Source organism: Sciurus carolinensis, chromosome 5 (genome assembly GCF_902686445.1).
Source record: "Sciurus carolinensis chromosome 5, mSciCar1.2, whole genome shotgun sequence".
Lineage (NCBI taxonomy): Eukaryota > Metazoa > Chordata > Mammalia > Rodentia > Sciuridae > Sciurus > Sciurus carolinensis.
The window spans coordinates 134597064-134612283 of NC_062217.1; the positions used below are offsets into that span (position 1 = coordinate 134597064).

The 15220-nt window shown below is 33.3% G+C and overlaps 1 protein-coding gene across 5 annotated transcripts in view; it reads left to right on the forward strand.

The window, feature by feature from the left end:
• Ccser2 (coiled-coil serine rich protein 2) overlaps positions 1–15220 on the forward strand; it is a 175170-nt gene that overhangs the window by 38643 nt on the left and 121307 nt on the right. For all 5 annotated transcript variants that reach the window (XM_047553130.1, XM_047553129.1, XM_047553131.1 and 2 more), the window contains one exon: positions 144–340. In XM_047553130.1, coding sequence (XP_047409086.1) covers positions 144–340 — 197 coding nt within the window. The remainder of the gene's footprint in view (positions 1–143; positions 341–15220) is intronic.

Here is a 15220-nt window from a genome sequence, read left to right on the forward strand (position 1 = left end):
AAAATGATAGTTATATGCTTTTTGCATCAACTTTTTGTGCTATTATATGTCAAATTCTTAGAGCTCACATTTTTAGAGCTTGAGAAATAATTATATTTTTGTGAATTAATAACTTTTTCTCTCTCTGTTTAAATCACTTGAAGACAGGAGTGAATGTACAAAACATTCTTCTGGAACTAATTTGATTTCACCAGATACAGATTATAGAGCTGGTTCTTCATTTGAACTTTCTCCATCTGATAGCTCCGATGGAACATACATGTGGGATGAAGAGGGCTTGGAACCCATTGGAAATGTCCATCCAGTTGGCAGCTACGATTCTTCTGAAATGAACAGCATAGTATGTATGGATTTATATGTCCTTTAGAATGTTTATTTACTTATTATAGAGAGACATAAGTTATGACACTGATTTTTTTTTTTTAAATTTACAAATTCACTTTTCTACTTGGTGAGAAATGGGAATTCATATCAGTTAAAGTATGGAGTCTATGATGTTTGACTTAAATGTACTTACACATGTATATGAACATATTCATCATACATATGTACATATTGCATTGTTCAAGTTAATCTAGACCACTGGTTCTCATGGAGGTACAAGAAGACAGTGGTTTGTCACATTTGGGGAATGGAGGCCAGAGATGCTGCTTCACATCCTACAGTGCACAGGGAAGAATTATCCAGCCTAACATAGCTGTAGTGCTACTGTTGTAAAACCCTGGGTTAGGCTATGCTGAGGTACCATTCAAGTACTACCTCTGAGTGGCTTAACACAATAAAAGCTTTAGTTTTTACTCTTAGAAAGTGTTTGCAAGTCTGAGCAACTCTCTAAACACCTGTCTTTAGTGATCTCAGGTGTTTTGATCTTGGGGGCTTCTCTTTTCTTTTGAGGCTCCTTCTTGTCACTGTGGCAGAGGAAGGGAGTGCTTGAAAGCCTTACTCATGTAGTTATTTGCCTTGTCCTGCAAATGGTATTTGGCATTTTCAATGACAACCTCTTCACCAGAATTGATCATATGGTCTCACAGAACTTCTGAGGAGACAGGAAGTGTAGTTTTCCTATGTGCCTAGAAGGGAACTAGATATGGGTGAGTGCTAGAAGACCTATCCTGCATTTATACATATTTATTTTAAGAAACATTGTAAGTAATATGGAAAATTTGCCATATGAATAAAGTGTACCTGGTGTGTTTCAAATAATTAATTGTAATTATTTAGAGAGAGTATCTTCATCTCATTAAATAAAGGATGTAAATAGAGGTTATAGTTTAGGGCCTTTTTTTTTTTTTTTTTAAAGTAGGATTTTTAGAAGTATGATTGATGTAAAGATGATCATTGTGTCCAGCAGATGGCAGCAAATAAGCCACTTATTACCTAATGTTTTCAGAGGTTCACCACCCCAGCTCATTGTTTCTGTAACAAATGACAAAGTAGCCTTCTCTGAAAGAGTCAGACTGACAGTTTTTAGATGCGTGGATTTTCTCCTTGATCAGCAGGCTTGTGTATGATGGAATGGGAACAAACAAAAAGTGTTCATTTTATGCTTTGGAACAAGATGCCACCTTTGTCTTCTCATTTAAGGCAAAAGACAAGTCTGGAGAATCAATAGAAAAGTTGAGAAGGGTGTTGATCTACTGTGGTAACAGATTTATGACATTTGCTCAGAAGTTCTGTTAGTTTTTTCCTTTGAGTATCTTACATTTATTTTGTTAGATGTGTACTTGTTTAGAATTGTTTTCTTGTTGAATTATTCTTTCAGTCATTTAGTATTCTTGTATCATCTCTTTCCCTGTTTCTGCATTTTGTCTTAAGATCTTTTTTCCTCCTTAGATGTTAATATACTTTACCACTTTTACTAATTTATCACTTTCACTTATGTATTTTCCTTCCTTTTAGGATCAGTCCTTTTGATACACAACAAATAATTTATTATTATTATTGTTGTTGTTGTTATTATTTTTAGTACTGGGGATTGAACCCAGGGGTACTTTACCACCGAACTACACCTCAGTCCTTTTTTTATTTTTTATTTCAAGAAAGGGTCTTGCTAAGTTGCCAAGGCTGGCCATAAAATTGAAGTCCTCTTGCCTCAGACTTCTGAGTCCCTGGGGTTACAGGTGTGTGCTATCTATCATACCCAGCACTTTTATTTTTTAAAAAAACTGTTTTCCCCATTCTACTACAGGATCATCTTTGTCATGAATTAGTGGCTATGTACATAAATATTTCTTGACTCTTGTTTTAGTTCATCGGTCTGTTTGTGTAGCCTCATGTCCATACTACATTCTTTTAGTTTTTATAGCTTTAAATGTTTTGATCTTCCATCTTTTTTTATTTTCTAGTATTTCCCTATGTCTTGTTCACCTTTTGTATTTCCATTTAAATATTGGAATGAACTTGTCAATTTCTGTAAAAGATGTGGATGAATTTTGAATGGAATTGCATTGAGTTTATGGATCATTTTGGAGAGAACTGAAAAATGTATGATAGTTTTCCAATTCTTGTAGTATATTCCACCATTTATTTGGAATTTAGAAAAATTTCTTGCTGATATTTTGTGCTTTTCTATAAAATGTTATACATATTTGATTTATTTTTAAGTCTTTGTGCTACTATGAATGACGCTACTTTAAAATTTTTATTTTCAAAGTTTTCTTTGTTATATATATTATATAGGTATACTTGATTTTTGTTGACGTTTTTTCAGTAACTGGTAAATTCATTCACTTATTGGTTCTAATAATTTACCCATGGATATTTTAAGAATTTATATTTATACTATATAATCATATCATTTGTAATATTATCCCCACCCCCAAATTTCAGAGGGAACATTTTGATAGTTCACTATTAAAGTTGGTTGGGGGGCACACATGGAGAGAAAATATGATCAGTTTGTGAAAGTTTTTTGTTTCTTTTTTTTTTTTTTTCTTTTTTTTCCTTTCTGAGATGGATTCTTGCTATGTTGCCCAGGTTGGTCTTGAACTCTTGGGTTCAAGTGATCCTCTCACTTTAGCCTCCTAAGTAATTGGGACTGTAGGTGCATACCACAGTGTCCAGCTTGGAAGTTCTCTTTTATTTTGTTTGTTGAATTTTTATTGTGAGTGTATTAATGTTTACCAAATGTCTGCTTTACATCTATTAGATAATTAAATCATTGTAGGTGTAAGTGTGGTGGATTGCATTGCATCGTTTTCAGATATTAAACTGCCTTTGCTTACGTTCACTTGGTTGTAGTATATTATCCTTTAAAATATTGTTAGTCTTGATTTGCTAATATTTATGTTTTTTGCATTTGTGTTCATGAACAACGTTCTGCTTTGTAATTTTTCTCTTTTTCTGTCATGTTTGATATTGGGGTCATGCTAGCTTTATTACAAGTGAAGTTCTTCCTGTTTTTCTGCTGATTGAAAGATTTTGTATATTACTGATTTTAACTTTTTCCTTAAATATTTAAAAGAATTCACCAGAATTCAACGTTATGGATCTGGAATTTTCTTTTCGAGGCTTTTAAAAATAGATATTGGCCCACTAAAACCTATATGTATTTCTTCTTGTGTTGGATTTCTAGAATTCGTCCATTTCATCTAAGGTGTCATTTGTTGGTGAAAGTTGTTTAGGATTATCTTATTATCTTTTTAACTTTTTTTTGTTGTTTTAAAGTGATGTACACTATTTCATTCTTAATATTGGTAATTGACATTTCCTTTTGATTTCTTCATTTTAAAGAACCAAATTTGGGCTTGACTAAGTTTTGCTTGTTTTCTGTATTTTAGATTTGTTTCATAACTATTTCCTTTCTTCAATTTTTCTTTAATATTTTTTTCCTTTCTAAAATTCATGATATGGAAACCAGATATTTGATTTTCAGCGTATTCTCCCTCTCTAATGTATGCATGGATTCTCTTAAAGAGAAGGTTTTATTATGTAGTAAACAATGCATTCAGTAAATGTCCTTGTAGTAAATATAGCAGTGAATTTCTTTTAATGCACCACACTTTAAAAGATGAATTCTAAGGTAAATGGTGTAGGCCATTCTCATTTTTTAAACTTTAATACATTTAGGTATTGATGAACAATACAAAATATTATTTTATGTGTTTTATACCTTGTATAAGTGATACATGATGTTCTTTAAAATTCAGTTCCATGTTTTTGTGGTAACTGTGTATTTATATTATAAATATAATTTATTTATTTTTACTTGAATATAACAGTGTTCCCTTGTTAATTAGCATTCATTAATAATAATCTGTACAGTACAACTGTAAACATTCTTATTTGAGTCTCTTTGATCATATGTCAGTGTTTCTCTAAAAAAAACCTAAGAATAGTATTACTGTGTCACAGGATATGTGTCTCTCCAACTTCACTAGGTACTGCCACATTTCTACCTAAAATTGTTCTGCCATATTATACTTCCCAGTAGTGAATGAGGATTTCTGTGATTTCTCATCTTAACTGTCATTTAACTTAGCCTGGGTTATTTTATTTTTAAGGAAGAGACCAAAGATGCTTTAATCTTTCAAAAATATTTTAAACTAAGTTATCTCAGAGATAGTGGCAACTTGTCTCCATTCTGCTAGCTTTTTACTCCATTTATCAGTCCTTCATTCTACTCTGATTGTTTTGATTATACTATGGTGAAATCATGGTGTCCTTTATACCTGTATCTGTGTTTAGGAGTCCTTTATCAGTACCTCACCTATGTCCTGTGTCAAGACCATTTGAAATTATTCATATTTCTCTAAATGCTCCTATACTTTACCTTTACCTGTGCTGTTCTTTAGCCCAGCAAACCTTCTTTCCATGATTCCTCTGCCTGTCAAATATTCATTCATCCTCTAAGCTTGTGTTCAGACCTTTCTTCCTTTCTCTTAAGGGTTGTCATTCAATGATGAGACCCCAATCACCACCTCCTCCTTTTTTTTTCTTGCAGTACTGGAGGTCAAATTCAGGACTTTGCACATGCTAGGCAAGCACTCTACCTCTGAGCTACATTCCCCAGTCACTTTTTAAATTTTATTTTGAGACAGACTCTTGCTGAGTTGTTCAGACTGGCCTCTTGTCTATCCTGTCTCAGTTTCTAGAGCATCTGTGCATAATTACACTTAGCACTTTAAAAATTACACCCTGGTTTTCCATGTTTCTTTTTCCTGCTTGATTGTGAAGACTGCCACTTTTCATGTATTTTTCCCCCTAATACTGACTTAGTGAGTGAAGGTAGTCAAAAATTACTCCTTTCAGTTAGAGTTAATCACTCTTTACCCTGTTTCAAACCATATTTTTTCCTTCTCCTAGTTTTAGTACATTTGTTATCTTGTGGAATAGTACTGCTTTATATTGTTCTTCCCACCTACACTCATGTATTTTGAAGGTAAGGACCAGATTGTGTTTTATCCATCTTTCATTCTGTACCAAGGTTGAAATTACAGATTCTTTGAAATGAAATTAGTATTCTAGAGAAGTTCTAGTAAAGTGAATTTTATTTTAAATTTTAAATTTTCTTTTGTAAAATCCTCATTTTTAAAATTTTTAAATTCTTTTTAGTTATACATGACAGTAGAATGTATTTTGACATATCACATACACATGAAGTATAACTTTTCATTTTTGTGATTGTACATGATGTGGAATTAGACTGGTTGTGTATTCATATATGAACATAGGAAAGTTATGGCTGATTCATTCTACTGTTTTTCCCACAAACCCACCCCCCACCACATGAGTCAGCATCCACATATGAGAGAACATTCAGCCTTTGGGTTTTTTGGATTAGCTTATTTCACTTAGCATGGTAGTCTCCAGTTCTGTCCATTTATTGGCCAATGCCATAATTCATTCTTCTTTATGGCTGAGTAATATGCCCTTGTGTGTATGTACCACATTTTCTTTATCCATTCATCTGTTGAAGGATAGGTTGGTTCCATACCTTAGCTATTGTGAATTGATCTTCTGTAAACATTGATATGATCATATCACTATAGCATGCTGATTTAAAGTCTTTTTAGGTATATGCTGAGGAGTGGGATAACTGGGTCAAATGGTGGTTCCGTTCCAAGTTTTCTGAGGAATCTCCATACTGCTTTCTAGAGTGGTTGCACCAATTTGCAGTCCCGCCAGCAATATATGAGTGTACCTTTTTCTCTACATCCTCATATTTATTATTACTTGTATCATTGATAATTGCCTTTCTTACTAGAGTGAGATGAAATCTCAGTGTAGTTTTAATTTTTATTTCCCTAATTAGTAGTGATGTTGAACATTTTTCATGTATTTGTTGACTGATCATATTTCTTCTGTGAAGTGTCTGTTCAGTTCCTTTGCCCATTTATTGATTGGGTTATTTGTTTTTTTGGTGTTGAGTTTTTTGAGTTCTTTATATATCCTGAATATTAATGCTCTCAGGTGGAGGTGGCAAAGATTTTCTTCCATTCTGTGGGCTCTCTCTTCATGCTCTTGATTGTTTCCTTTGCTGTGAAGAAGCTTTTTAGTTTAATACCATCTCATTTATTGATTCTTGAGTTTACTTCTTGCACTTTAGAAGTCTTGTTGAGACATTCAGTTTCTAAGCCAACATGATGGAGAGTTGGACCTACTTTTTCTTCTAGTAGGTGCAAGGTCTCTGGTTTAATGCCTATGACCTTGATCCACTTTGAGTTGATTTTTGTGCAGGGTGAGAGGGTTCTAATTTCAATTTGTTAAATATAGATTTCCAGTTTTCCCACTACCATTTGTTGAAGAGGCTATCTTTTCTCCAATGTATGTTTATGGTGCCTTTGTCTAGTATGAGATAACTCTATTTATATGGGTTTGTCTCTGTGTCTTCTATTCTATACTTTGTATTCTGATCTTCATGTCTGTTTTGGTGCTAATACCATGCCGTTTTTGTTACTGTAGCTCTGTAGTATAAAGTTTGGTATTGTGATGCCTCCTGCTTTACTTTTCTCCCTCAGGATTGCTTTGGCTATTCTGGGTCTCTCACTTTTCCAAATGAAGTTCATGACTACTTTTTTTCTATTTCTGTGAAGAACATTATTGGAATCTTAATAGGAATTACATTAAATCTGTCCAGTGCTTTTGGTTGCATGGCCATTTTGACAGTATTAATTCTGCCTATCCAAGAAAATGGTAGATCTTTCCATCTTCTGAGGTCTTCTGCAATTTCTTTCTAGAGTTCTGTAGTTTTCATTGTAGAGGTCTTTCACCTCTTTTGTTAGATTGATTCCCAGATTTTTTTTTTTTAAGCTATTGTGAATGGGAGAATTTTCCTAATTTCTCTTTTAGTTGATTCATCACTAATGATTAGGAATGCAATTGATTTATCGGTGTTAATTTTATATCCTGCTGTCTTGCTGAATTTATTTATGAATTCTAGAAGTTTTCCAGTGGAGTTTTTTGGGTCTTCTAAATATAGAATCATGATGTTGGCAGATGTAGATAGTTTGTGTACTTCTTTTCTACCTGTTTCCCTTTAATTTCTTTCTTCTGTCTAATTGCTCTGGCTAGAGTTTCTAGGACTACATTGAATAGAAGTGGTGAAAGAGGGCATCCCTGTCTTGTTCCAGTTTTTTTAGAGTTAATACTTTCAGTTTTGCTTCATTTAGAAGGATGTCAGCTTTGGGTTTAGCATATATAACCTTTACAGTGTTGAGGTATGTTCCTACCATCCCTAGTTTTTCTAGTGTTTTGAACTTGATACTGTATTTTGTCAAATGCTTTTTTTCATCCATTGAGATACTCATGTGATTCTCGTCTTTATTGATGTGATGAATTAATGTTTATTAATTTCTGTATGTTGAACCAATCTTGAATCCCTGGAATGAACCCAATTTGATTATGGCACACTGTCTTTTAAATATGTTTTTGTATGTGATTTATCAGTATTTTATTAAGAATTTTACATCTATCTTGATCAGGGATATAGGGCTGAAATTTCTTTCTTTGATGTATGTGTCTTGGTCTGTTTTGGTATCAGGGTGATACTAACTTCATAGAATGAGTTTGGAAGAGTTTCCTGCTTTTCTGTTTCATGGAATAATTTGAGGACTATTGGTATTAGTTCTTTGAAGGTCCGGTAGAGCTCAGCTGAGAATCCATCTGGTCCTGGGACTTTTCTTTGTTGGTAGACTTTGAATGGTATCTTCAATTTCATTGCTTGAATCAATCTGTTTAAATTTTCTATGTCCTCCAGATTCAATTTGTGTAGGTCATATGTCTTTAGAAATTTAAATTTGTCAGTGTCTTCAAGATTTTCTATTAGAGTATAAATTTTCAAAATCGTTTCTGATTATCATCTGTATTTTTTCAACTTGCATTTTAGTATTGAGAGTTTTCTTTCTTTTTCTCTGTTAGCTTGGCTGAGAGTTTATCAGTTATATTTGTTTTTTTTTTTTCGAAGAACCAGCTTTTTGATTTGTCAGTAGAATTCTTATTTTCTGATGCTGTTCTCCCCCTTTTACCCCATGCTTTACTACAAAGCCTACTCTATTTCATTTCCTGTTTTTATGTTAAATTCTGTTACTTTGGTTTAGAATAAAATTTCCAAATGTTGATTTGTTGTCCTTAAGCTATTTTCATGACTGAACTGTCTTATTTGTGTTTGGTTTCACTGTGAATTAATAATTTCCTTATGAGCTTCTCTTGAGGCCACTGTGAAGACAATGTTATTTTCCCCATTCATTCATACTTGTGAAATCGTGGTGAGAAGGAGAATAGAAGATATTGATGCAGAAAGTGATACAGAGATTAATGTTGTCGTACCTTTTAAAAAATGACAACATACAGTACAGATGTCTTCTTCCCTTTGAGGCATTTGAGAGTTAAGTTCCTTATCTGTGGCCCCATGACTTTTAGATGCTTTAGTGTATATTTCTTAGATACAAGACCATTGTCCTATCTAACCAGAGGATTACATTAATACGTTACTGTTATCTAAACTCTGACCTTGTTCAGTTTTCTCCATTTGACCAGTGATATTAGAATCGTATATTTATTTTGTTTATCATGGTCTTTAGTTCTTTTAGTCTCCTGTCCAATGGCTGCTCCTTTTACCTGGCTTCTGTGTCCTATTTTTTTTTTTATGTCTCATCATTCTTTGGTGAGAGGCAAGATGTAGTTTATCTTGTACAAGGATATAGTTTATTTTATACTCTTTTTATCCTAGCCCTGGAAGCAGCCATTTCTCTAAGAACCCTAGTTCTTTTTCGTGGAAAATACTGTTTCAAAGCCAAGTTTCAAGGGGTAGGTGGCTCACTACTGTTGGACAGTTGCTGGTCCCAGTCATATTCAGTGGTCAGAGGTAGGGAATATAAGTATGTCCAGCATATATTTGTATGCACACATACATAAATATTTATTTCTACATTATTTATATATGTTGAAAACCATGAATTCACACTGAAACCTCCAATTTTTATTTGATACCACAGATTCAATTCTGTTTTTCTCTCTGTAACTCCCATCTCTGATGGTGACAAACCAGACTTTCATCATCTTTCAAATATTTACTTATTTGATCAGTTTTTCTCTGGGTAACCAATTTCCCTACTTTGCCATCATCTCCTCTCCCATGTTGATGTCTTTCTCATCCTACTCAAGTTCTGAAATTCCTGAAGTGGGCCATCCCCCACATGTGAATGATCTCTCAGTACTGTTTAGGCTCTGACATTAGGTCATTTTTTGCAGATGTTCTAAACTTCCATACATTAGCAGGCCAGCCCCCTAACTTCAGTCCTCTCTGTCCACACCTGTGCATGGAACTTCACTACCTCTGATGCTCTTAAGACTCATATGCTAGGTTAAATAGTGATGGACTCCCTTTCATGTTACATGGGTTCACTCCCCATGTTTGGCTATTCTCTTTGTGTATGCCTTCCTCACCCGTCTTTGACTCCTCTTTCCCCCACCTGCAAATTTGAAATAGTACTTATGAAGATGTTCTTAAACTTCTAAAAAAATATATTAACTAATACGGAAAAAATAAAAAATCATGCATATTATGGGGGAAACCTTAATCTTAATAAAATAGATGTGCTACAATTATTCTAAGACATTAACATATATCTGTTGTATTATCCAAATGAATGGCATAAATCATGAAAAATGCTTCTGTGTATAATAAGTTTTACAGGTCCTGGATTGTTTTATGTGATTAATGTGGAAGCTTGGATTTAGAAGCACGCAGAGAGCTAAAAGATTCATTTTTTCAACAGGTTCAATCAAAAATTTTCATGTAAGCTTCTCTGATGTTTTTATTATCTTAATGTTCATTTTACGTAAATATATTTCATTATACTCAGTCAGAAAAGTGCACAATCTCTAGTTGGAAGGATTTGCAAGAATCCTGGTATGAGCTTGGTCTAAAAGATTTGAGATGCATCTATTTTAAAATTGTTTCAAAGGGGAAACATAACATTTTTTTAATTTGAAAAAAGAAATGTAGTACATATAATCCTATGTTGTGAGTTTGTAGAGATTAAGGGACTTACTTGCCTTTAATCAAAAAGAATCTCATTAAGGATGAGGAATTCAGATTTGTTGTTTTTATTGAGTCAGACAAATACATTTATAAACCTGTTGATATATTAGTTTCCTCTTGTTGTAACAGATTATAGTAACAAATAGTTTAAAAAAACACAAACATATTGTCTTACCTTTTTGGAGCTCAGTAATCTAAAATGGTTTTCACTGGACTAAAATTAATGTAGGCAAGGCTGTATTTCATTTGGAGGCTCTAGGAGAGAATCCATATCCTTGCCCTTTCTAGTGTCTAGATTCTGCTTTTCTTGGCTTATGGCTCCCTTCTAAACTAGCAGTTGCAGGTTCGATCTAACATCACATCGTTGTGATCTTTCTTTTATCTCCTTCTTCTACCTGAGGACCTTTGTGAATATATTGGGCCTGCCCAGATATTTCAGTGTACTGTTCCCATTTTAAGGGCAGCTGATTAACAACCTTAACTTCAACTGTAGCCTTACTTCTTCTTTGCCTTGTAACCTAACATATTCATAGGTTCCAGGAATTAAGATGTGAACAACATCAGTGGGGCCATATTTACCAAACACGGTGGGAAATGTACTTTTCAAAAACAATTTTTTAAAAATAATAGTTCTTAATTAAAATAATTATTCTTTGAAGTCAACAAATTTAGATGTAAAAGTTATAAACTTGATTTAATTATAAAGTAGTAATTTGTAAGCACAGTGGAGTCAAACTTAGTTTTCAATTTATGTTCATCTAAACTGGTACCATAGTTATTATTTTAGTGACCTTTCCTAATGACTGTTAGTGCTATAGGTCATCATAGGTTTCACTATTTGGAGATGTTTGAATGTTTTACTCTTGATGTCTGGAAATAAATTGTAGCAGTGAATATATCTGTGTTTATGTTTTCTATAAATTAAGACTTAAAATGACTACTTTCTAAGATAGGCATTTGAGCTAACAGGATGATGAGGAAAGCATTTTTCTCTTTAGATTTTATATTCTCCCCTTGACTATATGATAGAGTGAACACAGTTATGTAGTGTTTTCAACTCTTTACTTCCTAGGAAAAATGGTTTACGACACTGACTTGAGAAGAGTGACTAGTACTCTCAAATATAACATTAGATTAGCACTCTGTAGATTGCAAAGTATAATTGAATAATCTCTTTACTGATAACATCAATGATAAGTGCATCTATTTGGTATTATTGATTGCCTTATATCAGTAGCTATTTAAAATAGTTACATATCTAAATTCCTTCTCACTGAAAGATAAAGCATCTTTTTATATTAGTGCTCTGTTCCTGAGGATTAGTTTTACTCCTTTGACTATTTTAATTGTCCTGCATTTGCATTATGTTTTTGTTGAGATGTATCATAATTTTCCTGTGCTGAGAATATAGCTCAGTAGTAGATACCATGCACAAGGCTCCATGCTTGAGCCCCTGAACAACACACACACATACAAAATTAATAACTGCTCAGCTCGCTAGGTATGACTGCACTAGGGGAGGTAAGATAATTTTATATCTCTGAACTTTTGTTTTGCTGGACATTGTACCTGTATACACTAACAATTTATATATTCTGCATTTACATTTTAGATACATTATTATCACAATGGAATATGCATACTACTTCCCTCTCTCCTGCCACCCCCTTGGCCTTCTACTACTTGACAAAGTTATGATGTGTTATATATGCAGAAAAAATAGAATCAAGGTTGCATAAATGATTTACTCTTAGTCATTCATTTCATAGATAAAGATACTGAGGCTTCGATAAATAAAGTCACACTGTCATTCTAGAGATGCTAATGAATTAAAACTTGGAGCCATTGGCTCCCAGTTCATTGTATTGTACATGTGCCACCATAGATGTATACTGGGTTTCTGCATTTAGGTAAAGATTTTCTGTTTATTGTTGTTCCATATTTTCTGTTCGTTTTCACATGTACCTTTGGAAAATGGTTCATTTGCAGTCTTGTTGGGAAAATACTTGTGAAAATAAAACATTCAGATTATATGCTTCTCTTTTGTTACCTCTGTACCAAACCATAGTGGATTCTGAGAATGAAAGGTGAAAAGATGATACTTGGAGGACTTTCTCTATTTCTTTTTTTTGCTTCATTCATTTTTTCAGCATGGTTTTAAAATTCCTACTATACATACATTAACATGTCTAATTTTTATGTAACGATTTTTAAAATTCCATTCTAGTTACTGACAAATGCATATGAATATTTTACTACCTCCACAGCAACTTGTGATCCAGTTTAAAAAAGAAGACATACTTAATTCTGACCTTTAAAGTTAGGATCCCTGTGTATTTCAAACAGTATACACCAAAAATGTTCAAAGTTTGAGAAGTGTTTATTATCAGTATTTCAGGGAAGACTTCTTTATGTGCTTAAAGTGAGAGGTGTTTTGTATTTGATTTTTGTTTTGAAACATTCTTGCTTGTTATATTGCCCAGTCTGGTCCAAACTTGTGGTCCATTGATCTTCCCACCTCAGTTCTGAGTAACTAAGGCTACAGGGCATTTGTTTAGTTTTTCTTTCCTATTTCTTCAGGATACATTAACAAGTGCCAGCAAGCTACTGCCTGCAAACTACCCATGTTTTTGTAAATAAAGTTTTGTTGGGACAAAACCCATACCCTTTAAACTGGATGTATGGTCTATGAATGCTTTCATGCTGTTGTGACATATAAAGGAGAGGGCAGTTTTGAAAATGGTTAAAGGAGGGTACAATTTACCAAATTCTATACTTGATTTACTGCTGGGGGAAAAAAAATCAGGGGAAAAAAAACAGCTCCTCACTTTTAGAATTTACACCAGTATTTCTGGTCCTATTTATTCTGCTAAGTTTTCTTAAATTGCCAGTTTGACTTGTTACTATTCTATTGGGTTTCCCATTCTGTTTTCCATTTCCCATCTTGAGTTTGACTTTCTTTTCTTCACTGTACTAGTTAACCTAGTCATTTTAAATTTCTAGCTCCTATAGTATGTCTTGAATACAGTTGGTGCATTCTTATCTGTCTCCTTGCACCTATTTAGGTTTCTATCACTAAGATCTCAGTTAGTACTTGTTGAAATGGGTGCCTTTGAGACCTGATAAATACATTTAGTTCAAGATAAATAAAAACACTTAAACTAAAGGTAGTGTTTATTACTTTCCAATATATTCATACACATTGTGACATAACCTCTTTACATAGTAAGTTCCTAAGATATCACATGTCATAATAGCAAGCTGCAAGTAACTAAAAATGTGATGTTAGTGTATATGGGTTAGTGGAGGGACGGCTTACAGAAAGTTGAGACGGTCCTAATATAGGTAAATGAAAACCTCAAACTCAAATTTCAAATCTCAATACTTCCATCTGTGATTTAACACAGAATCACAGAACTTGAAAGATTAGAAGGGATCTACTTGAACTCAGTTGTTGCAGATAAAGGGATCCAATGAGATGAGGAAACCAAGTCTTTCTCAACACTTTTTTGTTTTGCCAGCCTAGTGAATTGTCAATGTATATGTGGTTATCAGTGTAGGTTCATTTTGTCCTGTTATATAATTTTTTGTTTAAAAAAAGTTTAAAATTTATCAAATATAGTTGTCATGACCCTTGAAGACTAATTATGTGCTTTACATTCACTATTAATGTGTTTTATAGATTAGTATATTTCAATATGCAGTTCAATTAAGTAATTACTTTTAAAGCTTTTACTGTGTTCCAGTTGTAATGTTTCTAAGGACACAGAAAAAGCTATCTTTATCCTTAATGGGTTCTAAGTCTAGTATGATAAGCAGACATAAACAGATGATCATAGGGTGAATTTATTACTGATACATTATGAGTAGAAAGCATGCAGTCTTGAAATAACACAGAAGGAAGGTGTAACTGTGGTGTTTGTGTGAGAGAGAGTGAGGGACGGACAGTGATTGTTCAAAAGATTTCAAAGACAAAGTGACATTTGAATTGAGTTTTGAAGAATGAATGCAAAATGACTTAATGGTCAAAGAAATGAGAGGGAGAACATTTAGCCATAGGGAACAGCATACAGAATAGCACCATGTGTGGGAGAAATATCAGCATCACGGAGAGTATAAAGAGGTAGTTGGAGATAAAGCTAGGGAAATTTTGGTAGAAAGGAAGGAAAATCTAGTATCTCAAACTGAAAGGACAAATGATACGAATCAGATTTTTAAAATAATATGACTGCTACAGTATTAAATATCAACAGTACTCTTTCAAATCTTCACACACACTTCCAGTATACTTGTGAGACTACAAGCATAGTATTTTTTTCTTTCATGAATATGGAGTTGATCAGGGTGGTATCTGCTAGCCTGTGTTTCAGAGAAAAAAATTAGTGCACTTAAAAGTAATTTGAACAAAAAAGAGTAATTTGTTTATTACCATCATGGAACATAGTACCTGGAATAGAGTAAATGTGTAATTAGTAATATTTGTGGAAATAATTTTAATTCTGTGAGTTGGATTAAGATAGTATAAACTTGTTAATGAGGATACTTAAGCTGAGAAGCTAAATGTTTTTAACTATTTGGATGAATTTTAGGAGTTAGTGAGGTTGCTATTATAGCCTGAATAAGTGGTTAAAACATTTTCAGCTCAGGCTCTTCTAGTTTATTGTCTTGTGGTGATTAAAGCAAAAATCAGAATGTTTTGCCTTCAGCCTCTTCAATTTTTAGTGATAGTTTGCAGAA